The sequence below is a fragment of the Zingiber officinale genome, chromosome 2A (genome assembly GCF_018446385.1).
Source record: "Zingiber officinale cultivar Zhangliang chromosome 2A, Zo_v1.1, whole genome shotgun sequence".
Taxonomy (NCBI): domain Eukaryota; kingdom Viridiplantae; phylum Streptophyta; class Magnoliopsida; order Zingiberales; family Zingiberaceae; genus Zingiber; species Zingiber officinale.
This window is the reverse complement of record NC_055988.1, coordinates 35000867-35021638: the sequence shown is the minus strand read 5'-3', so window position 1 is coordinate 35021638 and position 20772 is coordinate 35000867. Positions and strand designations below refer to the sequence as shown.

The 20772-nt window shown below is 36.4% G+C and overlaps 1 protein-coding gene and 1 long non-coding RNA gene across 10 annotated transcripts; one reads left to right on the top strand and one right to left on the bottom strand.

The window, feature by feature from the left end:
• Positions 1-387: 387 nt before the first annotated feature.
• On the top strand, positions 388-13196 carry LOC122041018 (26S proteasome regulatory subunit S10B homolog B-like). Of its 3 annotated transcripts, XM_042600539.1 has the most exons (10): positions 388-621; positions 6585-6704; positions 8909-9045; positions 9239-9400; positions 9781-9867; positions 9956-10042; positions 10236-10373; positions 12106-12297; positions 12412-12510; positions 13094-13196. In XM_042600539.1, the coding sequence occupies exons 1-10, from the start codon at positions 519-521 to the stop codon at positions 13166-13168; spliced, it is 1200 nt and encodes a 399-aa protein (XP_042456473.1). In that variant the 5' UTR covers positions 388-518; the 3' UTR covers positions 13169-13196. The 3 variants fall into 3 exon arrangements, with proteins under 3 accessions (XP_042456473.1, XP_042456472.1, XP_042456474.1); XM_042600538.1 differs by lacking the exon at positions 13094-13196 and having other exon boundaries at positions 12412-12718; XM_042600540.1 differs by lacking the exons at positions 6585-6704; positions 13094-13196 and having other exon boundaries at positions 12412-12718.
• LOC122041019 lies at positions 5164-19569 on the bottom strand. 7 transcript variants are annotated; one of them, XR_006128776.1, is made up of 3 exons: positions 16568-19569; positions 5695-7305; positions 5164-5559 (listed from the first exon to the last, which is right to left on the bottom strand). It is a non-coding gene; the product is annotated as an uncharacterized LOC122041019 (long non-coding RNA). The 7 variants fall into 7 exon arrangements; XR_006128779.1 differs by having other exon boundaries at positions 5822-7305; XR_006128778.1 differs by having other exon boundaries at positions 5164-5933; positions 7187-7305.
• Positions 19570-20772: the final 1203 nt, after the last annotated feature.

Here is a 20772-nt window from a genome sequence, read left to right as displayed (position 1 = left end):
TTATTCAGACTTTTTTTTAAACAGAGTTTCTGAAATCTTGAAGCTTCACAAAATCTTAATGGAGTTGCTGGAAGCTTGCATTGAAACAAGGAAGAGTTACTAGAATCTAAAAGCATGGAGTTGCAAGAATTCACAGAATCTTGATGGGGTCGATAGAAGCTCGAAGAACGAGAGAGTTGCCAGAGAATCTTGAGGCTTGACAGAATCTTGATGGAGCAGCCGAGAGCTTGAAGCGGGAAAGAATCGCTAAGCAAGGACCGGAGGTGGACATCCTCCTTCGACCAACAACTTCAAACTGATGTGCGTACGGATTTTGTTTCTATCGTACGCGGCAGCGGTTACTCGATTATTTATTTATTTGTTCGTTTGTTATTTATTTATTTGTTTGTTTGTTTGTTTTGTGGCACCTCTCCACTCGGTTCCTTCTCCGACCTTCTGGAAAAATCCGCCGACCTAGAAACGGCGAATAGCAAAGAGCGCCGGGGAAGACGGCGATCCCTCTGCAAAGGAGGAACGAGATGAGCGACGGCGGAGGGGATGCTGCTAGTCGGCAGAAGGCGGTGGCGGACTACCGGAAGAGGCTGCTATGTCACGAGGATCTCAGTTCCAGGCATACGACGCGTGCGTAGCTCCATTTTCTACCACTTCTTCTCATTTTAATTCCATATGAAATCGGTAGTTTTACTTTCATATGCTGTTCGACTTGTTTTTCTAGAATTAGTTTCTGTTCTTGTTGGACTGCTGGATCATTTTAAGGTGACGCAGTTCGTATCTGCTAGGAGAAAACAAGGGCTTGTTGGTTATTTTCCGTAGAAAAGGAAGCCTCGTATGTGGAAGTCCTTCTGTTAACTAATGTCCATAGGAAGTACTGGTTAATTGATCGCATAGTGCTTATAAGTTTTGCTTTTAATGTGACTTTAGAAATGAGATGGGATAGCGTAAACATAAGAGTTAGCCAATTTGGTTGAATTCTTGTACCTGTGTTCAGGAAAGGTTTCTATTTGAAGCAATACACGTCTGTTGAGAGAGAGCCATTGTGTATCAGGCCTATGCAGCACATCTTTAATAGTCTAAAATATTAAACAACTTAAAGCAAAGGAACTTTTTGAGTAGAATTAGAAGAGAATTTTCTCTCATGTGCAAAAAGATGTTTATAGGAACTAGCTGGAAAATCTTGAAGGTGATTTTGGTTACTTGGTATTTATCATTTATTTTTTTTTCTTTCTTTTCTACTCATTCAGATGTGTTGCTTCTTCTCTGGTAGAGAATAGAACAAGTAACGTAATTGAATGGTATGTGTTTTGTTGTATTTGGCATGCTATGTAATGTAATGAAATGTTTCTTGTTATCATCTCAAATTACATTCTCACTTTTGAGGAGAGTGTTCTCTCCTCCGTAATGAGGCACCATTTGCAACTATAGATTGAATAAAATTACTAAATTCACAAACTCTTTCCATTCTAGAGATGAAACTGACCGCTAAAGGATCATCTATGGCATGGTCTAGTAACCAGACTTGTATCAATTTGGTTTGAGAGCTATGTTTGGTAAGACAATTACTTGGTTTCTTCATGAAGCAATATGATGATGACAACGTGTATGACTGGCAACAACTTCAAGAATTGTCTCAACAGATAGAGGCACTAAACAAGGAAGTCAAGGATCTCATAAACCTTGGGCAAAGGAAGCTATTCACTCGATTGAGGAAGATTGACCAATGAAATTTTGGGAATTAACTCTCCAGCCAATATGGGGACCACACCACATCTTAGTTCTCCATAATGGATTTTTCAAATTATGGAGGTGAAAGAGGTCCTGATCTGTTGGATCAGATGATGTGAGTTCTACTTCCTTTATCAGCTAACGCCGAGCATGATAACATTATGTCCTTACACCTAATTGATGATGCACAACTATGGTCCTTGAAGCTTGCAGCTGATCACCCATGTCACTTTTATGGTCACAATTCAAGGATCAATGCCATTTGTGCTTGAAGCCACCATATAGGATCACCAAGATGGGACAGCTTGCAAAGATGTGTTAAAGAGGATCAGTTCAAATTATCAATTATCGTTCAAAAGACTTTTGTCTCCATTTGGCATTTTGACAATAGAACAAGAGCTACTTAGCAGATTTTAACCTTCCTTATAGGTTGAAGTAGAAGGACGACCACCAAGGTTTTCATAAAAGTAATGATTTGTAAGGAACTATAGCGCTAAACACGCCGAAAAGTGTAGCGGAAAAATAAGTTCCTTTCTAGAAGATCCATGCGAAGGAAACCATATACTAAGTTTTGTTAAAAGGGAGTTACTGTTGCGTAACACACAAACTCCCGGCGGCTAGGATCTCAGCACGATCAAATGTTCGTGCCTCTTTTGGTATCGGATACACGTACAAGTCTTCCTCGTCCGTCTCACGAACTCAAGAAGTGGAGAAAAGAAACAACCAAAGGTTGTGCTAGCAACCCTTCTTGGAAGTTTCGGCCAAGGGAAGAGAGGAGGAGGAAAAAGAGCAAGAACACATCCACTTCATGAAAATGAATCAAAAACCCCTTTTGTACCCATTCATGAAAAATAACCTTAATGTCAATTGCCTTAATGACATTAATATTTGTCTTCATCCAATGCATCCAATACATGATCAATTCTAAATTGATCACTCTTCATCCAATGCATGATCAATTCCAAATTGACCACTCCTCTTCCTTCATGAATACAAATTCATTAATTCACTCAATGAATCTAACTCATTGATCATTAATCTAAATTGACTCAATGAGTAATTCGAATTGGACTCAATCCAATAGTTGGATCCAATTGAGTCTAATTCAATGAGTCCAATTTGAATTTGACTTAATCCAATGATTTATCATATGAATCCATCTCCATTGACTTGTTCTTTGTGTGTGACCCAATAGGTTCTCGTAATGTTGACAATGTCTTTAAAACTATTTTAGATACATAAACAATGAGTGACATCTAGCAAGGCATCATTGCTACCCAAGTTGCGAGAATGTCGAGAGCCGACTTAACCTTTCCATATCTATTATCCTGTATGGTTCAATCCTTCTATCCTTGATATCTAGATTGATCAATGAGACCATGTCATCTTCTTATCAATCTTTGTGTTTCTTGATCTCTAAGTAGACACATTCAATTAAATAAGCTCAATATCGCATATTGACTCATTTAAGCATGATCATGCATTTTTGTGTCCTACTAATTAAGGGGCCCACATATATCACTTCCGTCATATGGAAGAGATAGATTTCATCTACATCACTCACATCCCTTCGCATAACTTATTGCATACCCAGTGATCGAATTTATGGTCCACCTTATTATAGGTGACGTTTGTCGATACCAAAGTATACAACTTTTTATGTAGGGAACCATAGTGACTTCGGGTCTAAGGACTATTCATATTAATAGTCACATGAGAATATTTATGACACTCATATAACGATCCATGAAACATTCTCATGGCGGGTCATTCTCTAATATATGCTCATGTGTCAACCTGATTTCTGATATTCATGACTTATGAGATTAAGTCATCTGTTGACCTACATGCTAGTCTCAACACATTAATATTGTCCTTGTATATTAATGCTTGACTAGGAATAGTTAAGAGTAATGTTCTATATATCCACAACATCCCACTATCAATTTCACCAACTGATATGTTGTAGACCAGAACCTATTATCCTATGACATTATTATACTTATTTATTCGGCACTGAACTGAAGTAAATATAATAACCAACTTTGTCTTTTATTAATAAGTGAAATATGATACAAAAAGTGCCCTTGTCAATCATCTCATAATTGGTACTAGGGCTAATACTAACATGATCTTGGCCTACCTATTTGAATGCAAAACTCAATTGACAATCATGCCAGACACTGACGTTTCCCCACATCTAGGGAGATTGACCTTTGGCTATTACCTAGGAGTCAAGCAGGCCCTTATCTGATCACCATCAAGCACCTAAATTGCTTAAAACTGATAGAAAGATGAATAAAAAGGGTTATGTTGAAAGGCCCATGTTGAAAGTTGTTTTTGTTGGAAGGTATACACAAAGGAGGAATCTTTGCCTGACACTACAAGTGACCTAGAAATTTCCCTATATGCCATAATCAGAGAACGATGGCCAAGAACTATGCAATTGCTAGCATCCTTGTGGAGCATCATGTTGCGGGTGCTTATTGACGTAGGAAACACCCACAACTTTGTGTGTGCTACCATTTCCTGCCAATTTAACCTGGAACCATAGCAGCAAACAACATTTTTGTAGTTGTAGCCAATAGGAACTGACTGCAAAGGTCTGAGATGTACAAGAGTGAGGTTGCAACCTGGAGCAGTTTGAGAATTCCATTGGCTTGGCATGCTTGAACTGATGTCAAGGGATTTTTTAGGCCATATCTCTGAACATCTTCCTACATGACAAATTTGCAAAGTTACTAAGTATCTGGTCAGGAAAATCCACTCCATTTATCAACAGAATAGAAGAATGTGCAAAACCTAACATTGAGACATTTGCAAATACTCGATCTTGTTTGAGACTCCACATTGATTCTCTCCTTTGGTGGAACTAGGCTAACGAGATCATACTCACCGATGGAATGAATTAAATTGCGATTTACCCTTACTATATTCTATTTCATCAAAAGGATGAAATTGAATTCCAATGTGTTGAAATGTTACAAGGTATCATAAGACCTTGTAACTTTGAGACTGAGAGGTCACAATTAGACACACTCCCTATACTAGTGATGGAACTTGGAGACTGTGTCAACTGTTGACCTCTCAGTTATGCCACAGTCAGGCACATTCCCTATACTAGTGATTGTTGAGCTGCTTGATTAATTGCATGGTGCATGCCACTTCCAAAGCTTGATCTGCTCCAGCCACCATCAAATTAGGATGCATTAACCAAACGTCCAGAAAATTTCTCACTCTCATGATGGACCTTTCATATTCCTAGTAATGCCATTTAAACTTACAATTGCACCCTTAACTTCTTTTATTCCAATCATTGACGCATGAGATTTTCAAGCCATTTCTTTGTCAATTTGTGTATGTTTTCTTTAATGATATTTTAATATATACCAGGTCAACTAGTGAACACTTAGTACACATTCAAGAAGTTTCAACATCTTGTAGTGCAAAATGTAGTTCAACATCATGTTGCCAGAAGTCTGCATGAAAGCAAGATTAATGTCATTTTTCAATGTCTGCATTCCTGTATTCCTATAATCCTTGCAGATTCTTGGACCTCAGGAATACTCAAATCCATACAAAACTTTGCCATAATTGCAGCTTGCAGCTCCCTTGACCACATTAATCAAGAAATGCTTTTAAATAGACTTGAGAAATTTAAAGAATCATTCGAGAAGCTGAAGCATTCTCTCTCTAATGCATTGGTTTGCCAAAACTTTCTCAACAATTCATCATTTAATGTGATGCAACAAATTTGGGATTGGAGCCATCCTCTAACAAGAAGGTTGATCAATCACCTACTAGGCAAAGCTTTGACCCTACAAGAATGCCACCTTCCTGTGCATGAAAAGAAGCTCATCAGATTGGTAAAAACAATGAAACACTAGCCTTCTTATCAATTGGACAAGGCCTTTTGATTTTTATGACTATACAAAGTAAAATATTTATTGGGACTATACCTCATCACCATACCTTAACAGAAATAGGTAAGCAAGATTAAGGATTTTGATTTTTTTTTTTAAATCTGATATAAACAGGTAGGAATGATGTGGTTGCTGACATTTTCTCTTGGTGTGATTGCTGTGAAGTTTGTCCTTACTAGGATTTCCTGCCTGAGCTTAGAAGTCTTGTGAAGAAGTTCAACAAGAAATTAGAACACAGCTGAATCTGCAGAGTAGTCTTTGATATCCACTCGGCCAATGCACAAAGACCTTTGAGCATCAAACATGACTTAATTTCCTCAAAAACAAAGTATATTTACCTCCAAACTTTGTGAAGTGAACAGGATATTCATGAACAAGCATGATACTCAACATGGTAAGAGCTTGTGTACATTTATTTGATAATAATAATAATAACAACAACAACAACAACAACAACAACAACAACAACAACAACAACAACAACAACAATAATATATAGAAACAAGCTGGGACCTTGGAGAGCTTGTCTCTTTAATATTCAAAAACAAAACTTATGAATAATTCATAAACAAACTTATATAAAACACGCTTGTCTCTTTCTAGTACTTGTTTATATTATGATATTGTTGCCTTTTATTTTTGATGTCTTGCAATTATTGTAATTTCAAATTGTCTATGATATTTCAAAAATGAGAAAATGATATGTTTTTATTGGATCAATGTTTTTATTAAATTCTAGGAATGAGACCAACATTGGCAACATTATGGTATTTTCTTCCGACTGATAAAATGCTTATTTACTTGACCTTACCCACTATATGTTTATGAATAGCTTGTTTTCTTCCTCATTTCTATGATCATTTCATTAAATGATTTATCTGTTGTTTGTACCATCTGAAGATCTTTTCTATTTGTATTTTATTGCTTAACAAAATGAAGTGAGGGGAAATTTAAAAGCCTTAAAGAAGGAGATCACTAAAACTAAAGATGATCTAGAGTATCTCCAGGGATCAGGACAATATATTGGAGAGGTTCTTAGGCCACTTAATAATGAGCGATGTAAGTATATATGAATCCAGATTCCTAAGTGTTCTCCATATTGATTTGAAGTATTATATCCTTTTTTTCATTGAATTTCTCTATTTCCTTTATGACTTTGAATCAGTTTGTCCTAATTTTTATTTGTTAGCTTATGTATAAAACTTTAAGGTACATTCTTAAACATTGAAGCAAATGGAGGATGAAGGACTGTGTATGTATAGATGTCTCAGCCCACTGCACCTCATCAATGATTACAACCTTGCTTTGAACACATGCTAGTCTTGTCCAACCATGCCAAGAACAAGAACAGAAGAATAGGAAGCACTTTAGAAAAAAATACCTTAACACAAAATATTATCATATATGTGGTTGCAAACAAAACAAACTGAGCAAAGACATCTTTATCTTTCTTGGACTGAACATGATAAATTTCTGTTATCCTTGTGTTTGATTCAACTACAAAATCTAATCTCATCCATGGTTGCATATGTTCCACATACATGTTTGACATGAGGTACCATGTTCTTGTAGCTACAGGATTCTGCTCCAGTGTGGATCATTTGCATAACTAAATCAGCTTGAGCTCTTAGGTCCAGCCATGCTTGAACTCCCTTCAAAGCTTCATCAAACTCAATATTAGTCATTATTCCATAACTTTATATACTAGAAGGACATGATCCCTGTTGGCCTATAAATATAATCATAGTCATTTTTATTAATGGGAATGTTCATGAGGCTATTGATAGGCATGCTATTGAGATTATTGAGTAGACCAAGTCAAACTAATCTTCATGGTTATCAAAATTGATCAATACTAATATCAAATGCACTAGTTTGATTGTCCTTCATGAGAAATTGGGGATTGCAAGAATATTGATCTCAAGAATGTTGATATGGGAATACTAATCATCCTTCATGAACTGAGCATGCTTGTTCATGTGCTTAAAAGAATCAAACTTTTCTATTGATCCTAAAACTAACGCTTGGACTTGTTTCCATGGTTGCTAAGATTGATACAAGTACAGTTATACTAGTTAGATTGCCATCAGCAAATCTTTGACAAATAATTAGTTATAAAGATAAACATGATTTTTTAAAAAAACAATTAAGATTCAAAGAAATTATCTTGAAATGATAAATTCTATTAGAAAATAGATGGAAACAATTAAAATGTTGCCAAATCAAAAGTGAAAATGATGAGCATGAATGAAATTTGGTCAAATTAGGTTTATTCAGAAAACTTGGGGATTTAGCTAACTTTTTGCTGACTTAAATTTCTTATTTGTGATTATTATGTTATGGATCATTCAACCTCGCTAATGTTTAAAGATAGCCACTAGCTATACTATGTGCTTCATCTAAATTTTTTGCTCAATGCATACAATTGAGAGAAATCTTATAAGCTTGATTTGGTTGAGGTCCAAATATTAAATAACAATCAAACTTTATCGAAAATATTTGATAATTTAATACTACTTAATAACTTTACAATAATAAAAAAAAAAAAGGTAGCCTGGGGCACGAAGCTCCTGCCATGCGAGGCCAGGAAGGATCCATTGTACAGAATCTGACCATATTTTTTGCTAGAAACTATTTCCAGGATTCAAACCTGTGACCTTTAGGTCACAAAGTAACAATTTTACCATTACGCCAAAGCTCCCTTTCAACTTTGCAATAATAAATATGTTTTAATATTTATTATAGTAGAATTTTCTTTCCAATGTTATTACAATATATTTGTTTTGTTTATAGCTTCCATAATAGTAGGTATGATTTATTATTTATGAATTGACCCTAATCCTCTATTTTCTTTTCATGATTTTGTCATTTTAATTTGAAGGGGTGCCTTGGCGCAACTGTAAAGGTGTTGCCATGTAAACTGGAGGTCACGGGTTCGAGTCATGGAAACAACCACTTGCAAATAGGGTAAGGTTGCATACAATAGATCTTTCTCGGGACCCCGCATTGGCGGAAGCTTTGTGCACCAAGCTGCCCTTTTTTTAATTTACTGCAATGTTATAAAGTAGTATTAAATTATCAAATATTTTCGATAAAGTTTGATTGTTATTTAATATTTGGAACTTTCGATAAAGTTCCTATTTGCTTAGTGTACCGGGTTGCCCTTTATTCTTTCATTTTAATTTATTTCTTAAGTTTATTATTACCCATTTCCTCTGTTTAGATTTATTTGAACTAATAGGACACCTTTGTTTTTTTTCTAGTTATTGTACAGGCAAGAAGTGGAAAAAGGTGGGTTGTTAACTGCTGCAACAAAGTGCACAAAGGGAAACTAACAGCAGGAACACGGGTGGCTCTTAACATAAATGCTCTTACAATTATGCGCTGTCTTCCAGGAGAGGTTGGTCATGAGTTTGTTGATTCATGTTTCAGGTCAACTTACTTGAGTTAAGATTATGTATTTTTTATGCATTACTTTTTCTTCATTTCAATTAAAGAGCAATATCAACAAATCTTTACACCTTGTTTTATTGCTTTTTCTTCATAAAGAGCAATTACCAACAATTTTTTACACATTATATTGTTATCTGTAGGTTGATCCTGTTGTGTATAACATGCTGCATGAAGATCCAGGATATGTTAGTTACTCTGCTGTAGGTGGGCTGTCAGACCAGATAAGGGAACTGAGAGAGTCAATTGAGCTGCCTCTTATGGTTCCTGAACTCTTCCTCAGAATAGGAATTAAACCTCCAAAGGTTCGTATTAGTATAAGATTATTACACATTGTACAAATCTCTTGTGATTTTAGAGATTTTTTCTGGACAAAAGCCATAGAAGGATCCTAATTTTCAGAAAGCAGAGTGTTGACCCTTTCTACAAGGTTCATATTAAGGTCCTATGGAAAAAACATTCCTTGTTTCCCCCTACCCCTCAAATGTTCCGAGTGTAGGATTGCTATATTTTCATGGGGCATTATCAGGGACTTTTAGGAAAAGGGGCCTTATGAGTAAAGCATTTTCCCAATTTTGACCCCACATTGTGGTATTTTTAGTTACTACCTTTATGAAGGGGAGATGGCCATTGCAGTTTTTGCTAGTTAATGAACTGTGCAGAAATAGGTTTTCTATTGTCACAGGGGGTTCTCCTCTATGGTCCTCCTGGTACTGGAAAGACACTACTGGCGAGATTAATTGCTAGCAACATAAATGTGAACTTTCTAAAGGTGCTTTGATTGTGATTTGTAATAGGATGCTGCTATTCTGTTTGATTGTTTTTTTTGTTGTTTTTAACTTCTTGACCATTATGAACAGGTTGTGGCAAGTGCTATAATAGACAAATATATAGGTGAAGGTGCACGGCTGATTAGGAAGATGTTTGGTTATGCACGTGCCCATCAAGTAAAGTTTCTTCTCTATATTCCTTACCATTTTTTCCTGTATTTTAAGTTAAATATGATGAAATTTTAATAAATCTTGTTTATCTCCTAATTAATTCTCCACCACATTTTGGCATTAAAATTTTATAGTTTTCACAAATTCTATCCAACTCTTTACAATGACATTTTACATTCTAAATCTTTGTATTTGTTAGCCTTGCATTATTTTCATCGATGAGATTGATGCCATTGCGGGGCATCATTTGAGAGAGAGTACCTGTGCTGATCGGGAGATTCAACGAACACTAATGGAACTGCTCAATCAACTGGATGGATTTGATCAATTAGGGAAGGTAAATCGTATTATCTCAATGACTAAATTGTATAAAGTTGCTTCAATCTTCTGCTACATTGGCAAGTTTCTTGGGCTTCTATCCTTGAAGACAGTTGCTGAGTTTAACATACGAGCTCTTTGAAATTGTTTGATGATATTTCTATCTACATGGATCTTTTATATATATGATCCTTGTCAGTTTGTTTTTCTGACAAGCTAATGCTATGTTCTTCAGTTTCAATAACTAAATAGGAACATGTTGCAAGGTTTCAACTAATGCACATTGCACGTAATTTTATCAAGAACTCAAGATGAATTGAGATGTTTTTACTCCTTTAATTATTTGTAAATAGATAGATATTCAATTAAATTAAAATTTTAAGAAACAAGTTAAATTTGAAAATTATCTTCAAATAAGTGATAGTTTCTAAAGAAAATTTTTAACCTATTCTTCCTACAATATCAAATGTGTAAATTATTTTAAAATATAAAATTAATTATAAAATGTAATTATAAAATTCAACTTTAAGTCAATTAAATTTAGTTAACTAATAATTCATATTAAATTATTATCAGTACAAAATACTAAAATTAATCTATGTTAATGAAAATATTCTGACAAGTATTAGTATATTATAATTATAAAACTAAAATTAATAAATCCTATTAAATTTAATTTAGCAAAATTTACAGTTATATTAATTATTTTAAATTTAGATTAAATTTTCTTAGTTAAATAAGTCTTAACAATTTGTATAAAAGCAAACTACAAAATTAATACTCTGACTAATTGACTAATAATTTATATTAATACTTTTACAATAAGATATCATATTACTTATCTTTGGCTAACCTGTAATTATTTTACTGTCAATTAACATAATAATTGAAATTGCATGTCAGAAAATCAATCTAAAATTATTTGAATTTAAATATCACAAGTTAATTAACCTCATAAACTAACAACTGATCCTAAATCCAAGCTTAACCCCTACCCACATGGGCATCCACTGTCCTCATTCCTCAATGGACGTGCTCATCGCTTGATGAGTAACCACTCAAAAAATGTAGTTGCATGGAGATGGCGACTGCGGCAATTGTGGGCAAGTCATTGATGGAGTGTGAATCTGAATTGGGGTTTGCATGCTCTATCGAAGGTGCAAAGCGTTGGAAATGCCACTAGAACATTCTATGAAAGGAACAGTGGCTGCTACCGTCTACATTAGAGTTCCAATCTGTTAGTTAATGTGGTGGATATGTGTCTTGGTCATAGGTTGACCTGCAAAATTTCTGTTCTATTATCCATAAGTCTGCATACTAAACTTGTTTGCATTCTGAGCAAAAGCCATCAAACTATGGTGCAGTTTGGTAATGATCCATTTATCTAAACAAATTCTCCTTGTGTGGCTACATCAACCATCAAATTCTTTATGTTACTTATCATAAATGAGGCTGAGAATATGTTTCTCTTAGTTTTGTAACTGAAATATATTTTCACTTAGTTTAGTTTAAGTGATTGTACTGGGTTTCTTTGAGGATAAACAATATATGTAATCTTAGTCTTGTAAGTAGAGAGGGTTTTCATAACTGGAATCCTGTGTACAATATAAGATATATTGTCATCTCTAGAGTCAATGTAACTCCAACAAAATCTTACAATAATGCAGCACATTTTTTTGTAGCTGAAATCTTATATTCCATAGCATGTTTCATTGGACACAAATAAGCATTTCCTCCCATTATGGTTTTAGGTTAAAGTGATTATGGCAACAAATCGACCAGATGTTCTAGATCCGGCTCTACTTCGCCCTGGCAGGCTAGACAGAAAAATTGAGATTCCTTTACCAAATGAACAATCAAGGATAGAAATTCTTAAAATACATGCTGCTGGGATAACAAAGCATGGTGATATCGACTATGATGGAGTTGCAAAACTTGCAGAGGTAAGTATTTTTATCCTTGATACGCATATTGTGATCAATTTAGTCTGGATTAAATTCTCCTTCTGGTTCTGGTTTAACATCTGTTTTTACTGGTAACTTTTTTTCTTTTTCTAGGGTTTTAATGCAGCAGATCTTAGGAATGTATGCACAGAAGCTGGATTGTCAGCTATTTGTGCAGAGCGCGACTATGTGGTTCATGAAGACTTTATGAAGGTAAAATATTTCTCATGGAAAAATTTCTATGCAGCAGATCTTAGGCATATTTTGTTTCTTCTGTACCTGGAGCCTCTTGCCCATCCAAAACTTTTGAACATTGACTTTTTTCAGTAACTCAAGTGTTTAGATAAAATGTAAAAGTTACTCAAATATATTGGAGTTGCAGATGATTCTGAAAGGAACTGCCTGGATAACTATTGTTTATGGTGGTGGATATCATATATTGTATATTTTATATTTAGAGAAAATTTTATGGACCACCTCTCTTTATTGACTTCAATGTGTTGGATTTGTGCTTGAAAGCATAATAGTTCTGTAAGAAACTGCTTTGCCCCAACGGTTCAATTTTTTTATAGGACCAGAATGACTTCTGCGGTGAGAAGTCAAATGTGTTTCCTGAATTTTTTTTGTGTCAGCAAAAATGCTCCTTGTAACCGTCATTCATCATCTTGTCTCAAGTTGGATTCTCTTTTTTCTTCCCAATTATCATTGTGTTTGTTTAGTAGTTGAACCAAAACAACTTTTCTTTCAAGTTGTCACAATATACTAAGTTTATGTTTTGTATCTCTTTCTGCTTCAGGCTGTGAGGAAAATGAATGAAACAAAGAAACTAGAATCTAGTGTTCATTACAGTGTCAAATTTGGCAATGACTAGGTTACTCTTGAGATATTGATGTTGGATACAACATTTAACTGTGATCAGCAATTTGCTTTTGCTCGATCGTTTGATCTCATGAATGAAATTTACAGATGATGGCTTTGGTTTCAGTATTTTGCTTAAAAATCTCTCTTCATCATGAATTTGTTTAGTTCTATTGTGCTTGTTCGATTATTTGTTTCTCTTGTTATTGTTATTAGCTAAGGTTTGCATAACTTTCACCAACTAGAGTTTTAAATTCTAATTTTTTCCAACTCCATCTTTGCACCCATAGACAAGCAGTCCAAATGAACTGTGTGAATTGTCAAAAATATATTTCTTCCCCTTTCGCCTCTCCTAAATAGAAGCAGATTAATAAAAAAAATTGATAAACTCAGTTAGCTTCAACTACTAGCCCTGAGGTGACTAGTCTGGTCTTATAAAAATTTTCCACCGACAAACAGGGTAAATTGAGAAGTGCTTGTGGTGGGCGGCCATAAATCCTAACATCCTTTAGTTGTTCGTCCCATTTAGAGAAAAAATTCAACAACTCTTAATATGTTGATGCCTCCAACAATAATTGATTGAAATTTATCTTTGGTCGACTCATCCTATGATAAATTGAATACTTAGCCACAAATAGAAATATTTTGTTTGCTTATTCATTTGTTTGAGTCACTTGGCCAATTAACACAATCCATCAAAGTTGATTGATTTGATACATCAGTTGGCTAGATCAAAACTTCTCATATCCATAAATTGACTAGAGCCAACTAAAATCATGAACCAGTTATTTGTTCGATGGCTCAACCTCTAGTCATCGGTTGGCTAGTATACCATACTAGTCGATTGGAACACTGACTACAACCAATGTAAGGTTTAGTGCGCCTATATTAAAATCTACCCTTGTCCAGATACAATTGCTCTTGACACTCAACTCACTAAGTGTTATATGTGCCTCAGGTCAAGTCCCACTTCCTTCAAATGCACTCAAACTCTTGACTTCTCTTCTTTTGAAGTTTTCTTCTCCGGCTCTGTCACTCTTTGATGCTTCTTATTCTACAATCCCTTAGAAGCTCCATGCTATTATTCATTGATTTCCATGGACCTTAAGTCATTGTGTATTTGTCAATCTTGGTTGCGTCGAGTCGTTTCCTTGTATATTCCTCTAAGTCCCGTGCGACTCAAATCCACACATCAACACTAAAGACAATCCTAAGATAATTTCGTTGCCCAAACAATAAATCATATGATTGATCCCATCACCAAGAGAATGACTAATAATGTTTTTTTTATATATTTAATAATATATTTTAGTTAGATAAAACATAAATGAAATTTGGAATCTAAATTGTGCTTGCCCTACACTTGTGCTTCCTCTTAGCTATAGGAATATTAAAATTTTTTATTTGTCATTAAAGTTTTTCATTCAAGTTTTTAGTTTAAACCTTATCCTTTATCTTCCTTTCCTTTGACAACATAAAAAAAAAGATTGCATCATTCAAATTATACAAAAAGAAATAGTACCAAAATCATAAAAATTACTGTAAACTTGTATTTGATACCTTTTGTAAGACACAATCACAAGTTTATCCCATCAAAAGAGCCTAAAAATTTTTAAACGAAAATGTTTTGCTCTAACCCAATCGACTGATATTATGTACTAGTTGATTACTACTAGTGTCAGTCAACTGAAGTAGTTTTGATTTCTAAATTGCACTCAGGTGCCAATGCACTAAAAATTTAAAAAGTGTATAAATTTGGTAAACATATATATATTTTTTAAATCAATCTATCAAGTAACAATATAGCTTTTATATGGAAAACCATTTTAATTTTTAAAATTGACCAAAAACTGAAAATATCAAAAATATGGAATTATATATCAACTTTGAAACTCTTATTTTGAATTCTTATCTTTGAAAGTAGAAATCTTAAGTTTCTAAAATATTAAACTGTATTTTTCAAAACAAAATATCTAATCACGATCTTAAAACAAAATGCACACAATAAATACGTTGGTCTTCCCCATAATTGAGCAATGATCACTATTTTAATACTTTCTTCAGTTCAACAAGATGCATCAAGCAATGTGAACTACTAGTATCTTCTTAACATATCATATTTATATCTAAGCGTCCAATATAAAATTCATGTTATATCTACAGTTTTATTGTATGTAAATGAGGTATCCTTAAATACATGTACATGTCATTCTACCCATATCAAGTCAATCATAATCTCGTATGGTTGATTATCCAAGAATACTCTAACAAGTAGAATTGATTTGGACACCCAAAATAGGTTACCTCCAATTAGATTCACCAAATACTCCTTTGAGATCAATCTACTAGCAATCATTTTGCACTTGATCTCCCCCTAACAATTAAACAATGGTAGGTCATCTCATTCTTAGATCCTTTGTATCCTAACCCACACTACAAGACTAACAGCTATGTTTTTGGTATCCTCAGTGCAATTTATAATAATAATCATTTTTTTTGTATCCTTTGCATAGACCGGTCTACTGCCGCCTTGACCCGGTAATCTACTATTGTCTGAACTCATTCATCCACCACCATATGGACCCGATCCTCCAGGATTGTTCTAGTGTCATGACTCAAGCCCTCAATTTTTTATTCTCAGCCCTTAATGCTTGTACTTCAGCTGATGAAGAACTCGGACAATCTCTAAATCTAGGAGTACACAGTACAGATTATAGATTAAAAAAATCCAAGATAATTTTTTTGTTAATGAAAAAGCAAAGTGGTAGGAATCACATAAAGAAAAAATAGTTGGGACAGTGGAGGAACTAACTACATGTGAGACTGATAGTGATCAGGATGAGAAGCTGACATCTTAAAAATAATAGTAACTCATAAACTGAACCTTAGATACCCAGTTGTAAATCATGTACTAAGTCTTTCATTGGCCAACACATTTCGTCAGGCTCACCATAAATCTAATTAACATAAAAATGAAGCAACAGTTTAAAGTTGATTTGTTAAAATAAAAAAACTAAAAACCGTTCCACCCCGCATTTCCGCAGGCTCATACCAAAAATACTTGCTCATCTCAATCAATATAAAAGGAGAAAATCACGGATGACTATTAATTTTGGACAGTTGAATAACATATGAGAAGGACAAACACCTAGTTATTAGTCAGGATTTAATTCCTATATCTTATGATGATAACATTACTTTATACTAATCAACTCTCCATCCCAAGGGGACTAATAACAAACATAATTAAGTATATGAAAGGGCGTTCCACATATATGATGAGAGTATTTTCTAGATCATGTGTGAATATGAAACAATATGGAGTGAAGAATACGTAGAAAATTTTAAGACACTTTCATATATATAAGTGGACATGAAACCAAACCAACAACAACCAATTTGAATACTATACCTTCCCGTGGTTCTTTCTAAGCTCCAGGAACTCATATATATATCTGCATGCCAAGGTTCCAAATTAAATGTAAAGCAAATGCACCTAACATATTTAAAATCAAAAAACACAAATTCAGATTTGAATTTAGGCCGCTGCTATGAAATCGTAGTCAATGAAGAGTAACCAAATTACCCTTCTGTTGCCTCCCCCCGATCACCATAACGAGCAGTATCATTCAACACCCTCAGCATTGAAACAATGCCATTGGATACTAGCTAGCTTCATCTGTTCCACGGATATAACTACCAGTTGCACGAATGTTGTGAACAGAAACACCAATTCCTCGAGCTGATTTACTTATTATTGCACACTCCTTGAGAGTATCATAAGTGCCTTCAATGCTATCTTCCTTCTAGTAGGGACGGATCCAAGAATTAGAGTTAGGCTGGGCCGATCCTGAGTTGGTTGAGTTCGCTAAGGATGTTGTAGAAGAGGTCTGAGTTCACTTTACACGAGCACGTTACCATCTTGCCTTTTCCTAAATTTTATTGAATTTTAAATTTTTATTGAATGGATTTTTCCATTATTTATAAAACAATCAAGTTAATTTACCAATAATGATATCTAATCTCTACCATCACCCTCCTCAGTGTTGGAACATAATTCGAAATTCGGATATCATATTTCTACACTCCTATGCACAGCAAAAAATTAAAATTTTATTTGTGATTTAACAATTAAATCAAAAGAGTATTCGTATGATTTTAAAACAAACATAAACATGATCTTTTCCACTTGGGCTTGGAAAATAAAAGTCCCCAACTCAGACAATTTCAAATAATAAAAATAGTGAAAGATCCGAGTGAGAGGAATGTCGTGCAGGCGGAACAGAACAACTACCCCGCACAGCAGCTGAAAGGAGTTCGACACTAATTGATGAAGAGAGATACGAAAGTATTTACAAACGGTGGGAAAGAAGGGGTGAATAGGAAATCGCAGACCGGTGGTAAACTGATCCCTAAAGAAGCAAAGACAGCTAGGCGTCGGAGAGTTTGGCCGATCGGAAGGAGAAGGAAGAACAACTTTGTAGCCAGAAGGAAACTCAAAGGCAGCTGTCAGACTCTTAGCGTCACCGGCGTCAAACCTGAACTCAGTAGAGGTGTACCAAAGCCCAGGGACGCCGACAAGTGGCTGTGAGGAACTCACCATCGCAAAAACAAAGGAGAGCGAAAAGATGCGAGGGGAAGGAAGCCTACTGGAAGAATATCGCCGGAACACAGATGAAGAAACGTCAAAAAACTCGAAGACGGGTGCGATTAGAAGGAAGTATACTAGAAGGTCGCCAGAGGAGCAGGAAAGGAAGAATATCACACGAGCACAGAGACAGAGTGTCGTCGGAGAACTCGAAGACGGAAGTGCGCAAAGACAGCAATAAGCCCGAGTTTATAAACCTCAGGGTTGGCCGACCGGAGCCGTCCGATCTAGGTTGCGAAAACCTAAGCAAAAATTGGGCCATTGAATTTGAAGTGCCAAAGGTCACACCGCCAACGGATATTCGCCTGTCACTTCAGGCGTGCGGCAGCAGCGAGCGAGACACGTGGCTCCTCGCCACGGGCCGACATTTAATGAGGACAAATAAAAGGCACGAGGGGCGCGCTCAACCATAATGCGCAGGGATTTGCACGATTCCCCAGAAATATGAGTGATGTAAGCCTGGATCGTGCTCACCCAAAGAAGCCCAAAAGATTTCCAAGTATGAATATTCGTTGTGCCGATCGGCTTAAGGGAGTAGACCTAAGGCCAAACGATAATCTTCAATAGGTCGACCGGCAAAGAACAATCACATAGCCAACCGTTGCGCTACATTAGTCCGATCAGAAACCAAGGAGTGTCGAAGCCGATTGGGTCAAAAGCTTCCCAGATAATTTTGTCCAGTCAATTGGACTTGCAACCTCCTTTGACTAGACTTGAGGGGGAGACATGTGATGCGGTAATAAGGAGGGGCCCCACCCTGCGGAGGAGAGCTGTCACGGTGGAGGTCAAAGTTAAGGTGGTCAACGCTCAGATATCATCGTCCGGTCGAGCGAGCATGCCCCGACCGAGGGAGAATGTTCTGATCCGATCCTGTCTTTGACACGGGGAATTGTCAAATGACCGACGCTCAAGGGAGTAGTGGACCCCGGATGGAAGAGGAGACGATGTGCAGAAGCCGGGTCGAGCAGCTACCCCACTCAGCCTTGTGATAGGGCTCGGTATTGGCACAGTGGAGCTCTGCCGACCGAACGAGACACAAAAACAGCGGAGTTATGACCGAGCTGACACATGCACAGGAGTAGCGAAGTTTCGGCTGAGCGGACAAGACATAGGAGCAGCGAATTTCCGGTCAAACGGCCAACCCGCTCGGCTTAGCAGCATACTCCCTCTATTTTCTATCGACATCCTTTTGGGAGTTAGTGCTGCTGACATCGGGCATAGACAACCAGAAGATTGTACGACGGAAGCTTTCACTATCACTTCAGATATATGCTCGGCCTGTTAAGGTACTGTGTCAGGGACATTTTACTGACAAATCTTTTCAGGAAAAATTTTGGGAAGTGTGCTTATCTTGGAAAGCGTGCACACGCGCTACAGGTGTAAAATACTGTAACAAAATAATAATAAGGTTTAATGGACGAATAATTTTAACAGAATTTTTAGAAATTTTTTGGAAATTTTTCGAAACTCGTATGACATATTTGAGGAGATGAATTTATAGACTTGGGAGATGAGAGCTTAGGCTCTCCCCCTATGTTTGGGGTAGGAGGATAGATGTATTCTGACAACATCCTGCCCACTCGGTCACTCAGAGGTAGTGGTGATAGAGTGCACAGTTATCATAGCCCTACCTACTCGACCTCACCATCGTGTGTGAAGTGGCTGACTGACGTCAGGGGTGACTATGTCATTTGCATCATATGCATGGATTGCATTTATTGCTTGTGATTACTGCATTTTGTGTCACGCCCCCAGAAGAGTCCCTGTCCGAGAAAATTTCGGTAGCATCTCCCCTGTACGGCGGACAATCAAAAATTTTCTACAAGCACTAAATACTCAGCCACAGGCGGCTGGAATCATAACAATAATAAAAATCAATCACCACGCAGTTTATATATATATTCAGCCTCTGGCTGACACAACCACGCAGTAATAATACTCTGACTCAAAAACCACCCTACTCAACTACACTCGTAAAGCTCAAAACCGACGAACTCACCTCTTCTGCCAACCAGGCAGGCATGTAGTAGAATAAAAACCAAATCCAAATCCATCGATATAATAAAATCTATATCATGTCCATAAGCAAATAAATCCAGAACATAACAAGTTCAAACTGTCTAGAACAGAAAGAAACCAAAGAAAACCAAACATATCTTGGAGGTCTGCAGGACTAGCACTACGTGCAGATGGAGACTAGCGACTGTGACAGCATCAACCTGAAAATATCAATAATGGAGGCGGGGTGAGTCCAACACTCGGCAGTACAGTTGATATGCAGTAAAGAAACAACACCTAGCACTAATCGTGCGTACGGTCTCACGATAAGAAAGATAAAATGCATCTCAAGTAAGCAGGAGAATGTTGACTAACCAGTCCCGAGTATAAGGTCAAACAAGAGTGGTATAGGAATCATGACGCCAAACATAGGTATCCAACAATACGCGTATAAACGCAGAACCACAAACACAGCAATAAATGCATCATGCGTATGATGTCAATGATGCGTCCGGTCACCCGACGCCAGTCGATCATCTCACACACATAGTGAGGCCGAGTGGGTAGGTCTGTGACAACCGTGCACTACTCTCGATGAGTGACCGAGTGGACGGATCTTGTCGAGTACACCTATCCTCCTACCCCAAATCATAAATGGGGGCTTGATGCTCTCATCTCCGGTGCTCAAAGACGGGAGGAATCTTCGGATAACACATCAGGTCACACTACCCGGACGGCGGTGCCTAACAGAGTCCCTGCAGCAACACACTGGCTGAATCGACCACTAACCCATGGTGGTGGTGTGTGCAGATCCAAATGGCGATGTGCTCAACAATAATGGAGCGAACTATCGCACAGCATGCAATCATGCAAATGATGCATGGCAATAACCATATAAACATCCTGACCTAATCCATATATATAGAAAAGTGCACCCTAGGTCAACGAATTATATCGAACAAAGGTACACA

What these genes read in the sequence shown, in the direction of transcription:
- LOC122041018 (XM_042600538.1), top strand. Translation starts at nt 519, where the DNA reads ATGAGCGACGGCGGAGGGGATGCTGCTAGTCGGCAGAAGGCGGTGGCG. An exon ending in CAGTTCCAGGCATACGACGC is followed by an intron (nt 622 to 6,584) that starts GTGCGTAGCTCC and finishes AACAAAATGAAG; the next exon opens with TGAGGGGAAATTTAAAAGCC. An exon ending in TAAATGTGAACTTTCTAAAG is followed by an intron (nt 9,868 to 9,955) that starts GTGCTTTGATTG and finishes CATTATGAACAG; the next exon opens with GTTGTGGCAAGTGCTATAAT.